At 40.5% G+C, this 19,547-nt stretch overlaps 1 protein-coding gene across 4 annotated transcripts in view; it reads right to left on the bottom strand.

Annotated features, from left to right (window-relative positions):
• The window catches only part of zc3h13.S (zinc finger CCCH-type containing 13 S homeolog), a 55,930-nt gene extending 37,153 nt beyond the window's left edge, over positions 1-18,777 (bottom strand). For 3 of the 4 annotated variants that reach the window (XM_018249953.2, XM_018249954.2, XM_018249952.2), the window contains exons 1-6: positions 18,148-18,777; positions 16,910-17,043; positions 16,526-16,635; positions 8,610-8,721; positions 3,585-3,693; positions 558-697 (exon numbers count right to left, since the gene is read on the bottom strand). In XM_018249953.2, the coding sequence (XP_018105442.1) occupies positions 558-697; positions 3,585-3,693; positions 8,610-8,721; positions 16,526-16,635; positions 16,910-17,026 (588 nt within the window). In that variant the 5' untranslated portion in view covers positions 17,027-17,043; positions 18,148-18,777. The remainder of the gene's footprint in view (positions 1-557; positions 698-3,584; positions 3,694-8,609; positions 8,722-16,525; positions 16,636-16,909; positions 17,044-18,147) is intronic. The other variant, XM_018249955.2, reaches the window with a different exon arrangement.
• Between the last annotated feature and the right edge of the window lie 770 nt (positions 18,778-19,547).

Raw genomic sequence — 19,547 nt, forward strand, 5'->3', positions numbered from 1 at the left:
ATATGGATTAGTTTGTTTCCATGTGGCAGGGATACTAGCTAGTAATGTTCTCACCTTATATAAAAAAAAAATATTTTTGTCAACAGGACACACATCAATTACTCTTGAGAACTGTGGTCAAATGTCATTATCTTAATAGAAAATAGGCTGACTGAACACTTTCTATCCTTTTTTGTAGGCAAAATGACGCACCATTTGCCTTTGCCTGATGTCCTAAAACTAAGATCATTGCATAATTTGTATTTTTAGAACTGTAAAACCAACTAAAAAGGCTTTTAATCTGCTAAGGAAACATGCATGTAATCAACTCTCCTCCAGTCAAGACCCCAGTTTCAACAATGTCTTGAGTGTGCCATGAACCAGATCTTGGATAAAAGACACTAAAGGAAGTGTGCAGGGCATTATGGGAACTGGAAGCAAGGCCAAAGATGGAAGATGCATACTAATTTATGCAAACTAATTTACAGAACGCTACTTGATGCCTAAAAGTTCACATTTTGCTCTTTTATAACAAAATGATTTTTTGGTTATTGTAACAACAAGTTCAAACTACACACCTCTTTTTTAATGACAATTTCTTCACGCTTTTCCATGTTCTCCTGTTCCAGTTTCATCAATTCTCTCTGAATTTTCTGGCGTTTCTTTTCCAATGACAACTCATGGTCATAATCATAGTTAACATCACCATTGTCTGAATCTGAGAACATAAAATATAAGCATGCAAACATTACATTTTATTTGCTCATCAAAGCTGACAAGAGTTCATGACTCTTCAAATGGTTGTATTCCAGCTTTTGTTCATCTATAATTCCCAGCATCATCAAGCAGTCAATGGTTATTAAAGGATGCCGGCGCGGAAATTTAGCTACGAACCATAATATCATAGTATTATATGGAAAACTAGGTGCCATAAGTATGTAGCAAGACCTTCAACACTGTTTCAATTCAGTTGTTTTCAGATAGTTCACCAAAAATAAAGACTTTTCAATTACCTTTTTCACGTATGTCTTTCTTAAACAGCTCAGGTAAAACCGTTAGAAATTGATGCAATAGTTAATACATTTCTTATATTTGGTTCAATTAAGTAGAAACCCTGAGGAACAGCAACACAAACATTTTTTAAGTGTTTTTAAGGAACTACCATATAACGTACGTTTGCAAAATTGGTGTGTTTATATAAACAAACTGCTTCATAGCCATGGGGCAAGTCATTCAAGCACAGAAAACACAGTAGATAGATAAATTCTGAAGAATCCCATTGTATACTACAGAGCTTATCTGCGATCAGCTGTTAATCCTGTGCCTTTTCTCCTTTTTCAGATTAGATAAATTCTGAAGAATCCCATTGTATACTACAGAGCTTATCTGCGATCAGATGTTAATCCTGTGCCTTTTCTCCTTTTTCAGATTAGATAAATTCTGAAGAATCCCATTGTATACTACAGAGCTTATCTGCGATCAGCTGTTAATCCTGTGCCTTTTCTCCTTTTTCAGATTTGAATGGCTGCCTCTGTGGCTACAAAGCAGCTTGTTTACATGAACTACAGTAGAGTTTCCAAAGCAAACACACCAATTGTAGCAGTGCAAGGCAAGAGGACATTATATTTTCATTACTTTAAAACAATTAAATTTTTTGGTGTTACTGTTTCTTTAAAGGAAGCAGTAATTGATGCAGTAGTTGCTAACATTCCACAGATGCTGCTGAGAAATGTATTAACCCGTATATCAAATTGTAAAAGTTTAGGATTTGCACCTGGTTTGCTGAACTGCCAGGCTGAAACACCAACCAGAGATAGCAACATTAAACTTCAAGGGGCTTATTTATTAAACCTCAAATCTTCCTGGTCAAGTTCTTAAAAAGGTTAAAAACTCATTCTTGGGGGGGGACCCTCAATTGTTTCTAGATTTATTATGCTGCAAAGCTGCTAAAAATCAGAATCCATAAATACTTCTGCTAAAACCTGTCAAAATCATGTAAAAGTCATTGGCAGATGTCCCTTTAACAATTTGAAGAGGTTTCTTGCCTTCATGATCTTCAAGGGTTTTGGGCAGCTTTTTGCTCAACAATCGGCCGAAAAACTTGCACAATTCAAACGTCAAACCAGAAAAAATGCACGATTCAATTTGACAGACGATTTTGACGCAACTTCTTCCTGCACTGTTTTTTTTGTCAGATTTATTGGTAGATTAAGGAGATTTTGGTCTAATTGCTTTTTTATTATAGTGAGAAAAATTTGTTTTCTTAAATAGCCACCTAAACTTCAATTTTGGAAAAAATTCTTAACTGGACTGAAATATACGGTTTGGAATATTAACTACCCCTTCAAATGCTCAAAGCAGTCGGTGTTTCCGGCTTTGGTTTTCCAACAAACCGGTTAGAAAGTGTTTTGATTCCGATGTTTTCTGCCTGGCAGGAGTGGTCAAAACATCCCATGTTACTTAGGTTTATTAAGATTTTCTTTTAAAACCTATAACAAAAAGTGGGGTACAGTTTTATTGAAATCTGTTATAAAAGAAAAGCATGGTCTCTCTCAAATTCTGTACAAGACAAAGAGACATTAATACCTTCATACCAGTAAAACTGCACATCATAACTGTGTATTTGAGAGCTCAATGTCAAACCAAGCAGGACCAAGTACATTTGATAACTGGCCACATTAAAGGAACAGTAACACCAATTGTGCTGCACTGGTAAAACCGTTGTGTTTGCTTCAGAAACATTACTATAGTTCATATAAACAAACTACTAGGTAGCCATTTAAAGTTAAAAATGGAGATAAGGCACAGGATACACAGCAGATAATAGCTAAACTCTTAGTTTACAATGGTATTCTTCAGAATTTATCTGCCATCTACTGTGTGTCTTGTGCTTGAATGGCTGCCCCCAGCAGCTTGTTTATATAAAATATAGTTGTGCTTCTGAAGCACACACACCAATTATACAGCAGATTATAATGCTTATACATTATAGCAGTTTCATATTTTGGTGTTGCTGTTCCTTCAACTATAATGTCCCTCCATATACAGAGTCCACCAAATTCATCCCATATTCTCTCTCTACACAGAGAACCCATTTGAATCTGCCCAACAAATTCATCCCCAGTGCACACCCAAAACAGAATGCCTGCCATATTCTACCTGTGGTTGAGGAGGGAGCATTAGTAAGCTAGCAGCACTTAAAAGGTTTGGCTTGAGAGCTTTTCTATATCTGCAGCACTTTGATAAAGTTTGCTCACAGTCTTGGCATGGTAGCTCCTATCTGAGTCATGAGGGAGAGAAGTAGCTCTTTATCAGAATGGTGCACAAATGGATATCCTGGTTTTGATTTGCCATGAGTACTCATTAAACAGCACACTTGAATAAACATGTAAAGCAGACATACTGGGGTATACCCACATATCTAGTTTTTCATAGGTGACTGGTCCCAAATGTTCCCTTCACTTCATAGAACCAGAGTACTCATCAGTCTGTGAAAAAGCTAAACAAACCTTACTGGAAGAATATATGAAAATGGGACGTCCATCTGAAGTATGAATTTTTTTTCATGTAAAATATAGAAAAGAGTAAAATCTGTACTTTCTTACCATCCCTTGTAGTTTCCCATTCAGCTGTCTCCTCGTCACTTTCAGGGGTTCTCTCTTTAGTAATTTTTATATCTTCTTTCTCACGATGCCTTCCCCGGGAAGACTCTTTCTACAGAAAGAAAAATGTCCCCTTGTTGCATATCTTTATATTCATCAATAGTCCTAATAACCTTTTCAAAGATCTAAAACTACACTGCTTAAATGCAATTTGTTTCTAATGACAACACTCCTTTTAGTTCATTATTTAAAGACCATGAACTAACTATCAGAAATTGTTCAAGTCTCTCAGTAAGTAGATAGGGTATAATTTAATTGACCTATATTTGTACATTGGTTTTTTTTTTGTTAGTTTTTTTTTTTTATAGAAAATCTTACTAAAATCTTTGTAAACTGCTAATGACAGGGTTCATATACCTGTACTTGCAAACCAATTTGCGCAAACCGAACAAGTCACCAAGAAGAAAATTACATTGTTTCTGGTTTTACTTTAGAACTATGAAATACTGAGATTACTATTATAGGATTTTTATTGCAATTGTACTATTGCCATAAATGCATATTCCCCCTAACCGTAATTAAAAATAATGAAACTTGTAAAGCAAAAAGAATAGGTGAAACGCACCTAAACTAATCATTTATAGGCACTGGCTAAATAGTAGCAATTATATCTACAAGAAACCAATGCAATTTTTTGGATTATTTCTGCTTTACAACATTGTTACTTAACAAGACTCTATATGCTACTTAAGATATGCATTACTGCACAGACAACTCTTGGATTTGTTTTGTAAATGCTACAACCAGCGAATGTGTTACATAGCCTGGACAATTTTTTTATTTCAGGTCACTAAGATCTTCTATAAAGATAGCTGGCTGTTTCGCATTTGTCTGTTGGAACTGCATTATATACTTTTTCCCTGTTTGCTCATTATGTGTGTGTTGCTGCCTTTTATATGTTTGTATTTTGTTATTGCATTAAATACTTTTCAGAAGGGCTTGAGCATTACTGCCTTCAATTATATTATCACTGCTATTGCTATCCTCATTTATAACTTATAATTTTTAATGATACTTAAGGCAAATTATGGCAGCAATGACTATACCCCAACAAAGCCAGTGAAACTAAATTAAAGGGATCCGGTCATCGGAAAACATGTTTTTTTTCAAAACGCACCAGTTAATAGTGCTACTCCAGCAGAATTCTGCACTGAAATCCATTTCTGAAAAGAGCAAACAGATTTCTTTTTTATATTCAATTTTGAAATCTGACATGGGGCTAGACATATTGTCAATTTCCCAGCTGCCCCTGTCATGTGACTTGTGCCTGCACTTTAGGAGAAATGCTTTCTGACAGGCTGCTGTTTTTCCTTTTCAATGTAACTGAAGGAATCTCAGTCGGACATGGGTTTTTACTATTGAGTGTCGTTCTTAGATCTACCAGGCAGCTGTTATCTTGTGTTAGGGAGCTGCTATCTGGTTACCTTCCCATTGTTCTTTTGTTTGGCTGCTGGGGGGGATGGAGGGGGGTGACATCACTCCAACTTGCAGTACAGCAGTAAAGAGTGATTGAAGTTTATCAGAGCACACGTAACATGACTTGGGGCAGCTGGGAAATTGACAATATGTCTAGCCCCATGTCAGATTTCAAAATTGAATTTAAAAAAAAATCTGTTTGCTCTTTTGAGAAATGGATTTCAGTGCAGAATACTGCTGGATCACCACTATTAACTGATTCATTTTGACAGTATCCCTTTAACAGTGATTTACCAGCAGAAACCATCAAACGGCTATTTTCTTTATACTACAGGAAATGCTTTTCTTACTTCATAAAACACTGATCATAACTCAAAATAATTTAGCTGCTTTCACTCCTGCTATATTTTGGGAGATTTTGTGTACGCACCGTTAAATCTCTATCTTCAGACGCTTGGGGGACACAGGGACAGTGGGGTATAGCTGGCACCACTAGGAGGCAGGACACAATAAAAACAAAAAAGAAACTTGATCCCTCCTCCTGCTATACCCCTCCTCTGTAGGCAGAGACACAGGATGAACCTGGCTATACCTCAGCCCTGTGTCCCGGCCAGCGCATCCTCTCTCTGGACGTCAGAGGGTGGGAATCAATCCTGGATGGTCAGTGCAGAGCAAAAGAGACCCCGGTGACTTCCTGAAGTAATGGATCAGACTACTCAGTGTAGCCGTCCAGCTCCATATAATGTGAAGGAATTGTAATGAAATAAAAAGAATAGCAAAATAAATACTAAAATACTCCTGAATGCAGGAGACGGCCCTAACCTCCTGAGGACACAACGAAACGGAGTGTCTCTGCCTACAGAGGAGGGGTATAGCAGGAGGAGGAGGAGGGACCAAGTTTCTATTTTTTTTTTATTGTATCCTGCCTCCTAGTGGTGCCAGCTATACCCCACTGTCCCTGTGTCCCCCAAGCAGACCTGGAGAAAGAGTGATTTATAGATTTTTAGGATGTGGTTTTGAAAACGTGATAGCAGGAACATAAAAATCACAAACTTGACAACACTTTTTCTGTTATACCTAAAACCGGAGTGCCTAAAAGGTAGATCTGGATCTACCAGTAGAAATTTAACTGGTGATCAGTAGATCTCAAAACACAGTCAACAAACAGCTTGTCTAAATCACTGTCCTATTTCATGCTTTTCATTCAGATATTTATTATATTATGTTATGTTTTGGTTACACAGTATAGTTGTTTGTTAAATATAGCAATATAAATTCTCTCAAATCAATATAAGAAGTAATAGTTTCCATGGAACACAATGCCAACAATGCCTTTATGGATGTAGATCATAATGGGACATCATCACTAAAAGTAGACCTCACATTAGTAATTTATGGACATTCCTGACCTAGAATATAAAAGTGTGTAAAAATACTTTCAAATGGAAAATATGGTTCCATACATTTCAATGAGCTGTAAGGTCTCACAGGATTAAGATTGTGTAGTTTTCCATTTACATTAATACATCTTGAAAGTTTTAAAAAAAAAAATTGAGATTTCATTTTTTAATAGAGTAAAAAATGAGACCTTGCCAGTGTTCTCCCCAGGGGTCTTTAGGCAAAGGATCTGCCCAGAAGTCCTCTAAGCTGCCAACCAGTTAAAAAGAAATATTGTAGTAAATCTGTATTTTTAATTAACCTGGTCGTTAATAGTGCATGTCGTTGAGCGGTGGAACCAAAGGGGCAGATTTACCAAAAAGCAAGATTAGAACTCGCCACAGAAAAACTCACTTTCTATTCATTCCTATGTTATATTTATCAAATGGTGAACTCCACTGATAAATAAGATTCTATAAATCCAATAGGAATGAAGAAAAAGCGAGTTTTTCTGTGGAGAGTTCTAATCTCACTTTGTAATAAATCTACCACTAAGTGTTTGTGCGGTCTCCTGCTCTTCACCTAACAAGTAGCAGATACAATCAGCAATGTTGACTCTGCCCTGCATGTTTGCAGAGTAAGCATCACGCCTGCTGTTTGTAGTCAGCGGATGGCTGCTTGTCAGGTGAAGAACAGCAGACAGCGCAGACACAAAGCATAGGCACACCAAACACCAGCGATAAATCTCTGCTTCTGCAAGCGACTTATCTCCCATAAAAGCTTTCCCATAGGCAATAATGTGAATTTTGGAAGACTGAAGCAACACATGGGTAATACCACCAGTGATTCACATTATTGCCTATTGCAAAGCATTTACAGGAGGTTAGTCGCTCACAGAAACTTCTAATCCACCAAGAAGCAGGGGGGAAGGAGACCTTTTGGAAAGTTTTAGCAGAAGTTTTAACAAACTTATCTTGACAAGCAAGGAGAAGTGCGGAGGACACAGCCAGATTGGGGGAGATTGAAGAGAGAGAGTTATTGGTGTTGAAGGGGAAAGGGTTGGAGGCAATTGCATTTGGGATAAAGAGACTTTAGAGAAAACCAAGAGGGAAAAGAATATTCCATATTTTTCCTTATTATTGGCAGCAGTGAGAATATTGCTGCACCATTAGAGGGGAAAGAATCTTCTATATTTTTCTTTATTACCGGCTGCACTCAGAACTTATCTGATGCTCACATTTGTGACACACCATTCAGCACTCTGACAATGTCTAAAATACTTTATTAAAAACGAATACCAGTGTAAATCTAGCATCAGAAATTTAATTTTCTTCCAAATAGTATTTAGAACTGTGACCAACAGGTCAGTCTGTGTCTTGAAGTAAATATTGTAGCATCTTTAAGAGGGAGAAATAATCTATATTTTTTTTTTATTACTGGCTGCAGTCAGAACATATCTGATGCTTAACTTTGTGACACCTAGTACTGCAGTATGAACATATCTAATTCTCAATTGCTTAAATTTTACACACAATTCACCAGCTTGACAAAATTGTCCAAATTAATACTTTCAGTGTGAATGCAGCGTTTTCTTAGGTAAAAAATGTGATTAAAAAAGTAAAGCTCATATATCATGAGTAAAAAAAGCGATCAGAAAACACTACTCCTTTATTTTAGAAGGGAAAACATGTCAAAGCCTAGCTGACTATGAGAAAACTGCTTACAAGTGGACCTCAAAGTAAAATCAAAGAATTGATATTTAACCAAATAATACTTTTACTTACGCTATGGTTTTATAATACTATGCTGCTGCACGTTATATTTTTACCCCCACCCAGCAGAAAAAAATTCCTGGGGAGAACACTGCTTTAAATGGATATAAACAATGACCTACGCAGTGTGTATCAAGTCCTTTTACTTTTGCTAGAAGCTCACAGTGACATGAATCCATAAGGTAGTCCAGGTTACTGAGGACATTAGCTGGTAGTACCCTTTAGCATCTATAAAACTAGACTTGCCCTAAATATAAAAAATTATCTTCTGTCTACTACTATTCCTTCTTTGTGGAAACAATTGTACCACTCTTCAAAAAATATAGCAAAGCACATTATAAGCTAAATGACTGTATTTATGTTGGTCAGTCACACACAATCCTCTATGCAAGTCTATTCATACCCTTGATGGGGATGTGGATTCCTCAGTCGTTCGTTTTTGAGATTCGGAATCTACTTCTTGCCGCTTATTCTTCATTCTCTCCCGCAAATCTCCAGGTGGCCTTTCTGGTGACCTGTTCAACAATAATTATAAGGTCACTTATACAAAAGGTTTTAGAATACCCCAGCCCACAGTAAATTACAAATTAAATTAACGTTTTCAAAATGGAGGTTGAAGTATTTAATAAATATGACTCTTAGCCTAATCACTATGCTAACTACAAACATCTTTAACTCTCATAGAAAATCAATTTAGTGCCTTTTGGTTAGGGATGCACTGAAACCAGGATTCGGTTCGGGCTTTTGCAGCAGGATTCGACCGAATCCTTCTGCCCGGCCGAACAGAATCCGGATTTGCATATGCAAATTAGGGACGGAGAAGGAAATTGCATGACTTTTTATTAGAAAATAAGGAAGTAAAAAAATGTTTTCCCTTTCCCACTCCTAATTTGCATATGCAAATTAGAGTTCGGATTCGGTTCGAATCCAAAAAAGTGGATTCGGTGCATCCCTACTTTTGGTGCACCTCAAGAGTCACTTATAAATTGTATTATATAAACATTAATACTGAAACGGGCACCACCTTCAAATGTCAGATACATACATACATTTTCTGCAGTGAGTGCATGCAGTAGGCATGTTTGGGTGTTAAGCGTACCATACCATGTTATGCAAAATCGACATAAGGAGCGAGAAGTATCAAAATCACTTTACTTCAGGGTTAAACCCTGGGCTGGGTTACAGTTCTGTCTCAAATGGCTGAGCACAAAGTCTCTATTTCCTGGAAGAAGTTTCAGTATCTCTATAGCATATCCACTAGGAACACTTTTGTCTTCTCTTTCTTGCTAACAGCAGCAGGAAAAAAACAGTGAACGAGAAATGGATCTAACAGTAACAAAAATCCACTGTTATCTAAAGGGAGACACGGGGAACGTTTGGGGACTTAAAGCAGTCCCAGAGTCAGTGGGGTGGGATAACAGCTATATATCTGCTTTATAGCACCACTGAGTAAAAAACATTTTGGCAAAAGGAGGCCACGGCTGACGAAAAGGTGTCCAGCTTATAGAATTTTGTAAACGTTTGAACGGAGGAACAGATGGCTGCCCTGCAGATTTGGTCCAGAGAAGCAGAGTTGCGCCATGCCCAGGATGCTCCCATCGCCCATGTTGAGTGTGCCCGAATCTCGCAGTGGTGATTTCCCTTTTGACAAGTAGGCAAGCCGGAGTCTACCGAATCCACCTTGCAATGTAGGTCTTGAACGCTGCGAGGCCCCTCCTAGTCCCAGACCAAATTACAAATAAGGACTGGGTCGGAGACGAAAGGGCGTGCATAGTTCCAGGTATTTGCGCAAGGCCCTGACCATGTCCAGGGTGTTGAGTCTGCATTCAATCTGGTTTTTGGGATCTGGACAGAGAGATGGCACTAACAATTTCCCTTTTTAGCAGATTGGAAGCAACAAAGTAACAGACTTTTTTGAAACTTTAATATGCGATAACCTTGTGTGAAATGGACACAGACACCGGGTTTGTTTTTGATACTTTAATATAAAAGGCACACACAGTGGATTGAACATCCGCATATGGACTTAACACACACCACCTGTTTTTTCTGGAACCAATTACTCACAATGGTGGGGGGTGGTAGGGGAGTGTTTAAAAACCTGCACGTTCTGATTGTATGTTACACTTGATAAAGGGCACAGAAGCCCGAAACATGTCGTGTACTGGTGGTCGCATTAAATAAAGTAACCACAGCATTTATGCTTATTGAGTGCTCTCCTCATTTCTCATACTAAAAGCATAAATATCAGGAAAGTGGTGACCTGTAAGAGGAAAGTTGCACTAGTATCCTGAATCTAATGGGCAGAGCGTTTCTGGACATCTTCAGTATTATGGAGACCTACTGGTAAATTAAGCATTAGATATTATTATATGATCCCCTTATATATTTATACATAGTTATCATATCACCCCTTAAGCGCCTCTTCTCCAGCATGAACATCCCCAATTTGGCCAGTCTTTCCTCATAGCTAAGATTTTCCATACCTTTTACCAGTTAATTGCCCTTCTCTGTACCCTCTCTAATACAAAAATGCCCTGTTTGAGTGATGGAGACCAAAACTGTACGGCATATTCTAGATGGGGCCTTACAAGTGCTCTATACAGTGGAAGAATGACCCCCTCCTCCCTTGACTCTATGCCCCTTTTAATACAGCTCAAGACCTTATTTGCCCTTGATGCTGCCGACTGGCATTGCTTGCTACAGCCAAGTTTATCATCTACAAGGACTCCAAGGTCCTTTTCCATAATGGATTTGCCTAGCGCAGTCCCATTAAGGGTATAAGTGGCTTGGATATTTTTACATCACAGGTGCATGACTTTACATTTATTAACATTGAATTTAATTTGCCACTTAGCTGCCCAGATTGATAGTTTGTCAAGATCCTGTTGCAAGGATGACACATCCTGGATGGAATTTATTGGGCTGGATAGTTTTGTGTCATCTGCAAACACTGAAACATTACTTACAATACCCTCCCTTAAGTCATTAATGAACAAGTTAAATAAAAGTGGACCCAATACCGAGCCCTAAGGGACCCCACTAAGAACCTTACTCCAAGTAGAGAATGTACCATTAACAACCACCCTCTGTACCCGATCCTGTAGCCATTTCCTATCCATGTGCAAATGACTTCATTAAAGGACCAGTAACACTTTTTTACAAACTCAGACAAAAATAATGTACTTAGCTAAGTAACTTCTAATACGCTGCTGAATCCAGGTAGTCTTGTAAGGAATCCGAGAAAATCAAAACCGCAGCTTCTGGATGGAGTCCAAGGGTCCTCGCCATCTTGCCCCACCAGCAACCTTCTTCTACACTACGTGCGCGCTGCCGTGCTTCTTTTCCTTGTTTTCGGGTCTGAACTTCCGGGTTCATGATGTCACTTCCGGAAGTGACATCACCTAACCGAAAGGATAACTGCTTAGGCTATAGGAGCGCTGGCTGAATGCATTTTATTATTAGATTCCCCAACCCAAGAAATCAGCCCAATTCCCAGCGCTGCAGCAGTTCAATACACTCCCCCTCACTCCATGTCCTCTCACTGCCATACGTCTGTGCAGCCATTCACTCCCCCACCTCCCCTCCGCGTTCCTCTCACCCTAGTCTTCTCCATTCATGCAGCAGTTCGGCTCAACCCCCCTACCCTCCGTGTCCTGTCACTGCCGTTTCTCACAGTGCTTTCATGCAGCCGTTCACTCCCCCTGTCTCCGCTCCGTGTCCTGTCACTGCTGTCCCTCTCCCCAGCCTTCTCCATTGATGCTGCCGTACACTCCCCCCATCCCTCCTTGTTCCTCTCACTGCCCACATACAAAAGAAAAAAGCCGGCAAGAAGAGGGAGAACTTTATGCGTCGTAGGATGCATGCCCTGTCAGAAACTCTTCTGACTTCCGGTTTTACTTTCATGACGGAAGTCCTGGCTGAAGGAGCACTGTCGGGAGCGCGCTTGTACGTATTGTTCGCCTTCCATTGATCGCCATATCGCCGTTTTTCAAAATCAGTTCAGACAATGGAGGGGAGTATTTTCTGGGGACTTTTCTGGTACAAGGAGGGTGAATGGGTAATATCTATTGGGACATGGGTATTATATACACGCTGTAATTTTTATTTTTTTAATAAAAAAAAATGATGTTACTGTTCCTTTAAGCCCAACAGACCTTAGTTTAGAAAGCAGTCGTTAGTGGAGCACGGTATCAAACGCTTTGGCAAAATCCAAATAGATCACATCTTCTGCCCTCCCACTTCGTGGGAGACCAACCCCTCTGTGCGGCCAGGTCCTGCCATTTCACCCACCAGCCATGTAGGCTGGCATCCTTAGATATCAATGCCCAGGTCAGTGTTTCCCAGGATTGACCAGTGAAGAGGTCCCCCTTTCCAGACTCTGAGGATCCGAGCTTGGAGGGGACGAAGGTGAATCTATGCAAACGGCACGGCTTCTATTGATCTCCTGTTCTGAAATTTACCAAGAGGTAGTCCAGATAAGGGGTCGCCGATATCCCCTGGAGTTTCAGGGTTATCGCTATCAGCTTCATGAACACCCTGGTGGCGGATAACAGTCCGACTGGTAGGGCCACAAACTGAAAGTGCTGGTTTGCGAATATTGGGACTTGTAGGTAGACATCCAACTTGTTTAGGCTCTTCAGGTCCAGGACCGGCCAAAAGGATCTGTCCTTCTTTGGGACGATAAACAGGTTGGAGTAGAATCCGAAGAATCTCTGGCACTATCACGGTTGTGGTGCACTTTGCAAAGGCCTGAGCTCTGGGGGGGGGGGTCTTTGGGGTACTCTGGACATAAGAAAATTTCTGGGGGAAAGGTTGACAAAGTCAAGATGATACCCTTCTGTGATGATCTTGTTGACTCAGGTGTCCAGGGAATACCTCCTGGAATCCCAACAGTCTGCCCCTTATTAGATCTGCGGACTCCGGAGAGAGTGCCCCGTTAAATCGAGGTGGTCTTGTCAGTGGGGAGCTTGTTGGGTTTCCATATTGGACATTTTCAGTCCCCTGCCTTAACTTTGAAGCCAGGTGGATGTTGGGAGGCATTACGTCTGGGAAAGTGACTGCTTTGTCCACTAAGAAATTTCCAAACGTCTGGAAGAGGTGGGTGAACGAGCCCTGGACTGTGGAAGAAGGGTGCTCTTCCCGCCCGTGGCTTGCGGGATAATAACCGGCCCCCTTTAAAGGAGAACGTTGTGAGCGACTTCTTTGAGCGGATAGCTGCTGACCAGTTTTTTAGCCAAATCTTTCAACGTGCCTCAATCGACATTGCTGATGACCTTGAATAGGTCCATAGACTGACTACTGGCCTGGGTAATGTTGAGGACCTCTATGGGTTTTTTTGCCTTCCTCTGGATCAACTGGCAGTTAGGCAGGTTAAAAAAAGTTAGAAGGTTGAACGTGCGTCTTTTTGTAACCTAACTTACTATGTATAACCTGTTTCATTATGCTGTCAACATCATGGTGGGCATCTTTGCTTGTTAGCTCCGCCTCTTCTTTCCCCGACGATATGTTGGATGATGGGAGTACCCCCTTCGACTCCGATGGTCTGGGGAACTCCGATGATACGTCAGAATATATGCTTGTGGAAGGGTCATTACCAGCTGTGTCCGCCCTTTTGTACTTACAGCTGGGTCTATGATTCAGCTTAGCTATGGCTTTTCCCAGAAAATGAGTGAGAGAGGAAAGCCCTTAGAGGGAGACCAGGGACTGAGACAGTTGAATCGCCCACCGTGGTGCTGGGGGTTCCTCTGAGCTGCCAGCCGAGCGGACTTGATAAGTACCCTCTGCCAACAGATCCCAATTCAGTAGTGCGTTGTCAGGGAGTCCAAGTTGTTCCCTGGTGTAGGCGCAGGCTCCTGTCCCCTGTAGCAGGATCTGCATAGAGGTTCTGCTCATCCTCCCTGAGTTTTGGTGTGGCACATTGTGCACGCTAGGTATTTCACCTGTGCCACAGCTGCTGGGGTTCTTCCCTCTGCCCTGAGGAATAAATTCCATGTGTTATCTTGTGCCATAGTAGTGAGAAGTAGGTGTAAGGAAAGCTATGAAGTCTCAGAGTTAATTCTGACACATGTAGGGAAGATGATTTGTGCAGTCGTATTGGCTCTGGCGCTGCTCCCCTGTAGAGGTATTCTGCTCGCGGAGACATGCGCTACAATGGCATCTTTTGCCTCTCGTTGCAGTCGTAAAAGCCCATTTTCCTGGTGCAAAAATGTGACGGAAGCACCGCCTCTGCCCCCGCTCCGTCTCTCTCCCGCTGCCTCAGGGGACATTAACTCATGCACTCAGTTGAGCTTGAAAAAGAGCCGTGCTAGGCTCGAAACGTTGCAAATGCTGCCCTGCTGTTGGTGAATAAAGGCAATTTTCATCTTTTTTTTGGAGTGCTGCCCATTTCGTTTTATGAAACATTAACTCATGCACTCACTGCCTGGAGTGTTCCCCACAGCAGGGACAAGGCTGGGTTAATTCACCATACGGGCTCTTGAGGTGGCGAGCATACAGCAGCAGATAGTGGTGGATATGGAGGAGCGGTAGGAGTGGGTACATTCTCAGAGTAGGTTTCAGGATGGGGGGGTGGTGGAGGATGGTTGTACTCACCCCATGGACTTCCAAGCCAGGCCGTCTGCCTTCCTACAAGGTAGGATGGTATATATATATATATATATATGTTCTGACTGCCGTGCTGAAACCGGGGTCAGGACTGCCTTGACCTCCTTGTTTGGTTAGATATATAGATATATAGATATATAGATATATAGATATATAGATATATAGATATATAGATATATAGATATATAGATATATAGATATATAGATATATAGATATATAGATATATAGATATATATATATATATATATATATATATATATATATATATATATATATATAAAGGGGGCTAACCAAACAAGGAGGTCAAGGCAGTCCTGACCCCGGTTTCAGCACGGCAGTCAGAACAAAATTCTTCGGTCAGTGGTTAGCACTGTCTCACTAGAGACCTGGTAGGTTCCAAACTCCAAGCAGCAGGACATATGAAAAACTGATGGAAGAAGGAATAAGGTGTGGGAGTAAAGCCGGCGTAGGCAGGCACATCCCCTTTTTAATTAACATCAAGTGTCCTACCTCCTGGAAGAGCCCCATATGTTCCCTGTGTCCCCTTTTAGACAACAGAAAAGAATTATCCTATTGGGTTTAATTACCATAATGCTTAAATTATGTTTTAGCAGACTTAAGGTATGGAAATCCAAACTACAGAAAGATACCTTACCTGGTAAACCCCCAGGTACAGAGCATTCTGAATAACAGGTCCTATATCTGTATTATACAAATACACATATACCAGGAGTCTTTTCAAAGGGGTCCGATATGTTTTGTACCAAAAATCTGCGCGCCCACGCTTTGCGAGCCACATTATTCAAAATAACGACACACACAGAGGTCTATGAAGATCTTGGATATAATGGGGGACTTGTCTGTCTCAAAGGGCTGATTGGCAAAAACTTACAGGAGTACACTGTCCCTTTAAATGTCTGATCTTATTTTAGGACTCTATGTATAACATGTTAAGAATATACAAAGACAAAAATCCATAAAAGGTCTATAAAAAGACTTTTCCTCCAGGAATTCTGAGTAAACAAAACCCTTTTCAGAACATCAGCTTCCCAAAAGGAAATTTGAAAATAGTCATATAATATAGCATAACCCCAGACCAACATATATACATGTGACATGCTGGAGTGACATCTGGAGCACTTCTGTCTCTCACGGTAGTCTGCCTGCTAAAACACATTCTTATTTTTTGCCTTTGATTTAAGTAGCAACATTTTTTAAAGGAGAAGGAAAGACATCCTGCACTTGGGGGTGCCAAATGTTAGGCACCCCCAAGTGATTGTATTGACTTACATGAAAGCCGTGAGCACCACGGAGCGATCCTCTTCCGGCTTCTTCTTTCTTCAAATTTCTGGGGCAAATGCATGTGCAGTAGAATGAAATACCCGGCTTCTTAATTAAAGGTCGGTTTTTCGTTCTACTGTGAATGTGCAGCCGCGCGAAGAAAGCAGAAGACGCAAGAGAAGCGCTTTGTGGTGCTCACTAGTATAACCCCAGGCCGGTGCAGTTTTCTGCTGATAGGAGCACCAGCCGGGGTTTTATGTAAGTCAAAAAAATTATGCCTAACATTTGGCACCTCCAAGTGCAGGATGACTTTCCTTCTCCTTTAAAGCAGCGGGAGTGTCCTTACAGCATAATCCTTGACATCATACTGCTACAGTGAAATATTGTTAAAATAACATTATAATGGAGAAGTGTGTTTACTCAAAATTTACCTTCTGTATGTACTACTATAACCTTTGCCTCTTGGTGAGGGGCCATGAATGAATCTACAGGTGTTACCATATATACAATTCCCAGTCTTCATCCAATTACGACATTGAGTCTGGAACAAAAAAACAATGAATCTTATTAGCTGGGAATATACAGCAGGTACATTAGCTAAGATACAAGATAAAGCATAAGGAAGGTTGTAACTTAACTAAGGTAAAAAAAAAAATGATAAACTATAAAAAGTGAGGGAAACTTGATAAGTCTGATATGGCTAACTTTTGCTGACAGTTTCCATGCTGTTTTAGATGGCTGATGGTCACAGAACACACAATAACCCTTTTAGCTCATGGGGCATATTTAAAGCTTTAGGTGCATAAAAGGCTTACCTCAGCACTATTCCCTGCGCTAGGTCCAAGTCTCTCAAAAACACTTGGTCTGCGCGATGTGCTATCCGATATAGTCTTGGTATTCTCTACTGTGACCTTCCGTCGGATTTTTGACATTTTGTACTTTCTCTTACCTAACAAAAACAAAAATTAAAAATGTACCTGAGAACTGGAATATAGACTAAATGTAACCCTCCTATACACTGAAAGCCTTTATGATTTATAGGGATACTGCCATCACAATTGAGAAAGCAAGCTCTTTTATTCTAATACTTTTAAAGTTCTGTTAGTTCACTTTGAAAGCACTGAACATTGTTATCCAGAATGCTAGGGACTTGGGAGTTTTCTGGATTTCTAAGGGTCTTTCTGTAATTTGGATCTCCATGCCTTCATTCTTTTGAAAATCATATAAACATTAAATAAACCCAAAAGGATTGGTTGTTTAGTCAATTGGACAGCTCAGACGATTGCTGTTGGTTAATAATAACATGTTTGCATATATTGCAGATGATATTGACTGTCAATACTATTTGTCAGATATAATTTTCGTATGATTGAGGTCTGGATATTAACGGCCAGAACATCTTCTGATTTGATTTTTCCTATTTATTTTAATCTAGTTCATTGTAGATCGTTACATGGAAATGATCTGCACAACTTTAGTTGGGATGAAGTACAAGGTACTGTTATATTATTAGAGAAAAGGGAAGTCATTGTTAATTTAAATTATTTTATTAAAATGGTGTCTGTTGGAATTGGCTTCCAGTAATTCAGAGCAATCTGGATAACAGGTTTCCAGATCATGGATCCAATCGTTGTATATTGGCAAGCTGCAGAATTGGGTTTTCTTTTATTATGCAAGATGTTATGTTTGGGTTTCCATTCCCTTTAATTCAAATGATTAAAACAGGGCAGAGGTTGAAAGCAGGTTTAACAAAGTGAAAAGTTGGCATTCCCCACAAAAACAAAACCCAGCCCAATGTTATAAGGGCCTGCCAACTAACTGAAAACACTGCCAACACACTTGCTTTGAAACCATGAACGTTGTAAATGACTTCTATACTGTTGTGCGATTCAGACACAATGGGTCACAGCCACACCCCCCTTGCAGTTACTTTTATAAATAACCAGCGAAAATGCAGAAATTGTGCAGAGAGAGTAAATAGATCAGAATCACGTGTTCTTTTATTTAGCAGAATGGTGTTTGGGAGGGGGGGGAAGACCAGGGCAGTTCTCACCTTGCTGACGTTTGAAGCGGCGGCGAACGCCGCTGGCTGAGGAATCCCGGGCCGTGACCGCTGTGGATTTGGCGGCAGCTACTGGGAGCTCAGCGGCGTCTCCCAGTGCCGCGGACTGACTGACCGCCCAAGCACGGCTAAGTCTGCCGTCCCTGTTTGCCTTCCCAGTTAGCCACAGCGACTCCTCCTGAGCCCTCTTTTTCTTCTTTCTCCGCTGATTCTTCTTCTTCCACCACAGCGGCGGCAAACACTTCAGCTGATGCCGGTTTCCCGGAGCGATCGTGACGCAGCGACGTCAGGCGAGCACAGGCCGAGGATGCAACAAGGCCGCCGCTACGCCTGCCTGGAAACCCGCAAACTCATTGGCGAGCGCTCGTCTAGTCACAACCAATCAACTGAGGAAACCGAAGCCGTCATAAAAAAAGCGACCGTGTCTCTCAAAGCAAAGTTCTATGGGGTGGTGTGACGTAGACTGTTAGCGTGCCTTATGAAGTAACTGAGACTGCCATATTTGATATGGGAGAAACCATAATGGTTCCAAAGCCAAACGTGATTCTGCTCTCCACTCTCTGATTCTACTCTCCAAATGACATTTATAGCAAAGGAAATAAACTCTCTTATGTGGATCAAGATAACTTGCCTTCCAAGTTGCAAATTGCAACTTCCTTAGCATTAGCATTCACTTACAGACCCAGCCCATTACTTTTTCACCACAACAATTCTGATTTCAGAAGTAAATGAACCAATCAGCATGTTAGGGATGCACCGAATCCACTATTATTTGATTATTTGATCCAACCCCCAAATCTTCAGCCGAATACTGAACCAAATTCTGCCTGGCTGGACACAATCCGAATCCTAATTTGCATAATTTGCCTTCCTATATTTTTTATCTTTTTTCCCTATTAATAACATTGGAATCAACCATCATTTTTACCGGCCAGGCCGGTAAAATACCAGCCAGGTGGCAACCTTAAGTGGGAAGGGGGAAACATTTTTTACTTCCTTGTTTTGTGACAAAAAGTCACACGATTTCCCTCCCTGCCCCTAATTTGCATAGGCAAATTAGGATTCAGATTCTGTTCAGCCAGGCAGAAGGATTCAGTATAATTTGAATCCTGATGAAAAATTTAATTTGTTATATACTGTAGCTTAAGTAATCATTTTGGAGGTATAGTTTTCCTTTAAGAGATCTGAAGATAAAAAGCATGGACGATTAAATATGCATAAATCCAAATAAGAATATGAATCCTCATTTCATTAGAATTTTTGCTTTTTAAAAACACCCCCCCCCCCAAAAAAAAACCTCTAAAAGTTCAAAAGAAATATTTGACAGTTCCCATTGACTTGTACGTGACCTCACCATCTTTTAGATGGAGACGTTTTGTATTAGCGGTTTT

This window comes from Xenopus laevis, chromosome 2S (genome assembly GCF_017654675.1).
Source record: "Xenopus laevis strain J_2021 chromosome 2S, Xenopus_laevis_v10.1, whole genome shotgun sequence".
NCBI lineage: Eukaryota > Metazoa > Chordata > Amphibia > Anura > Pipidae > Xenopus > Xenopus laevis.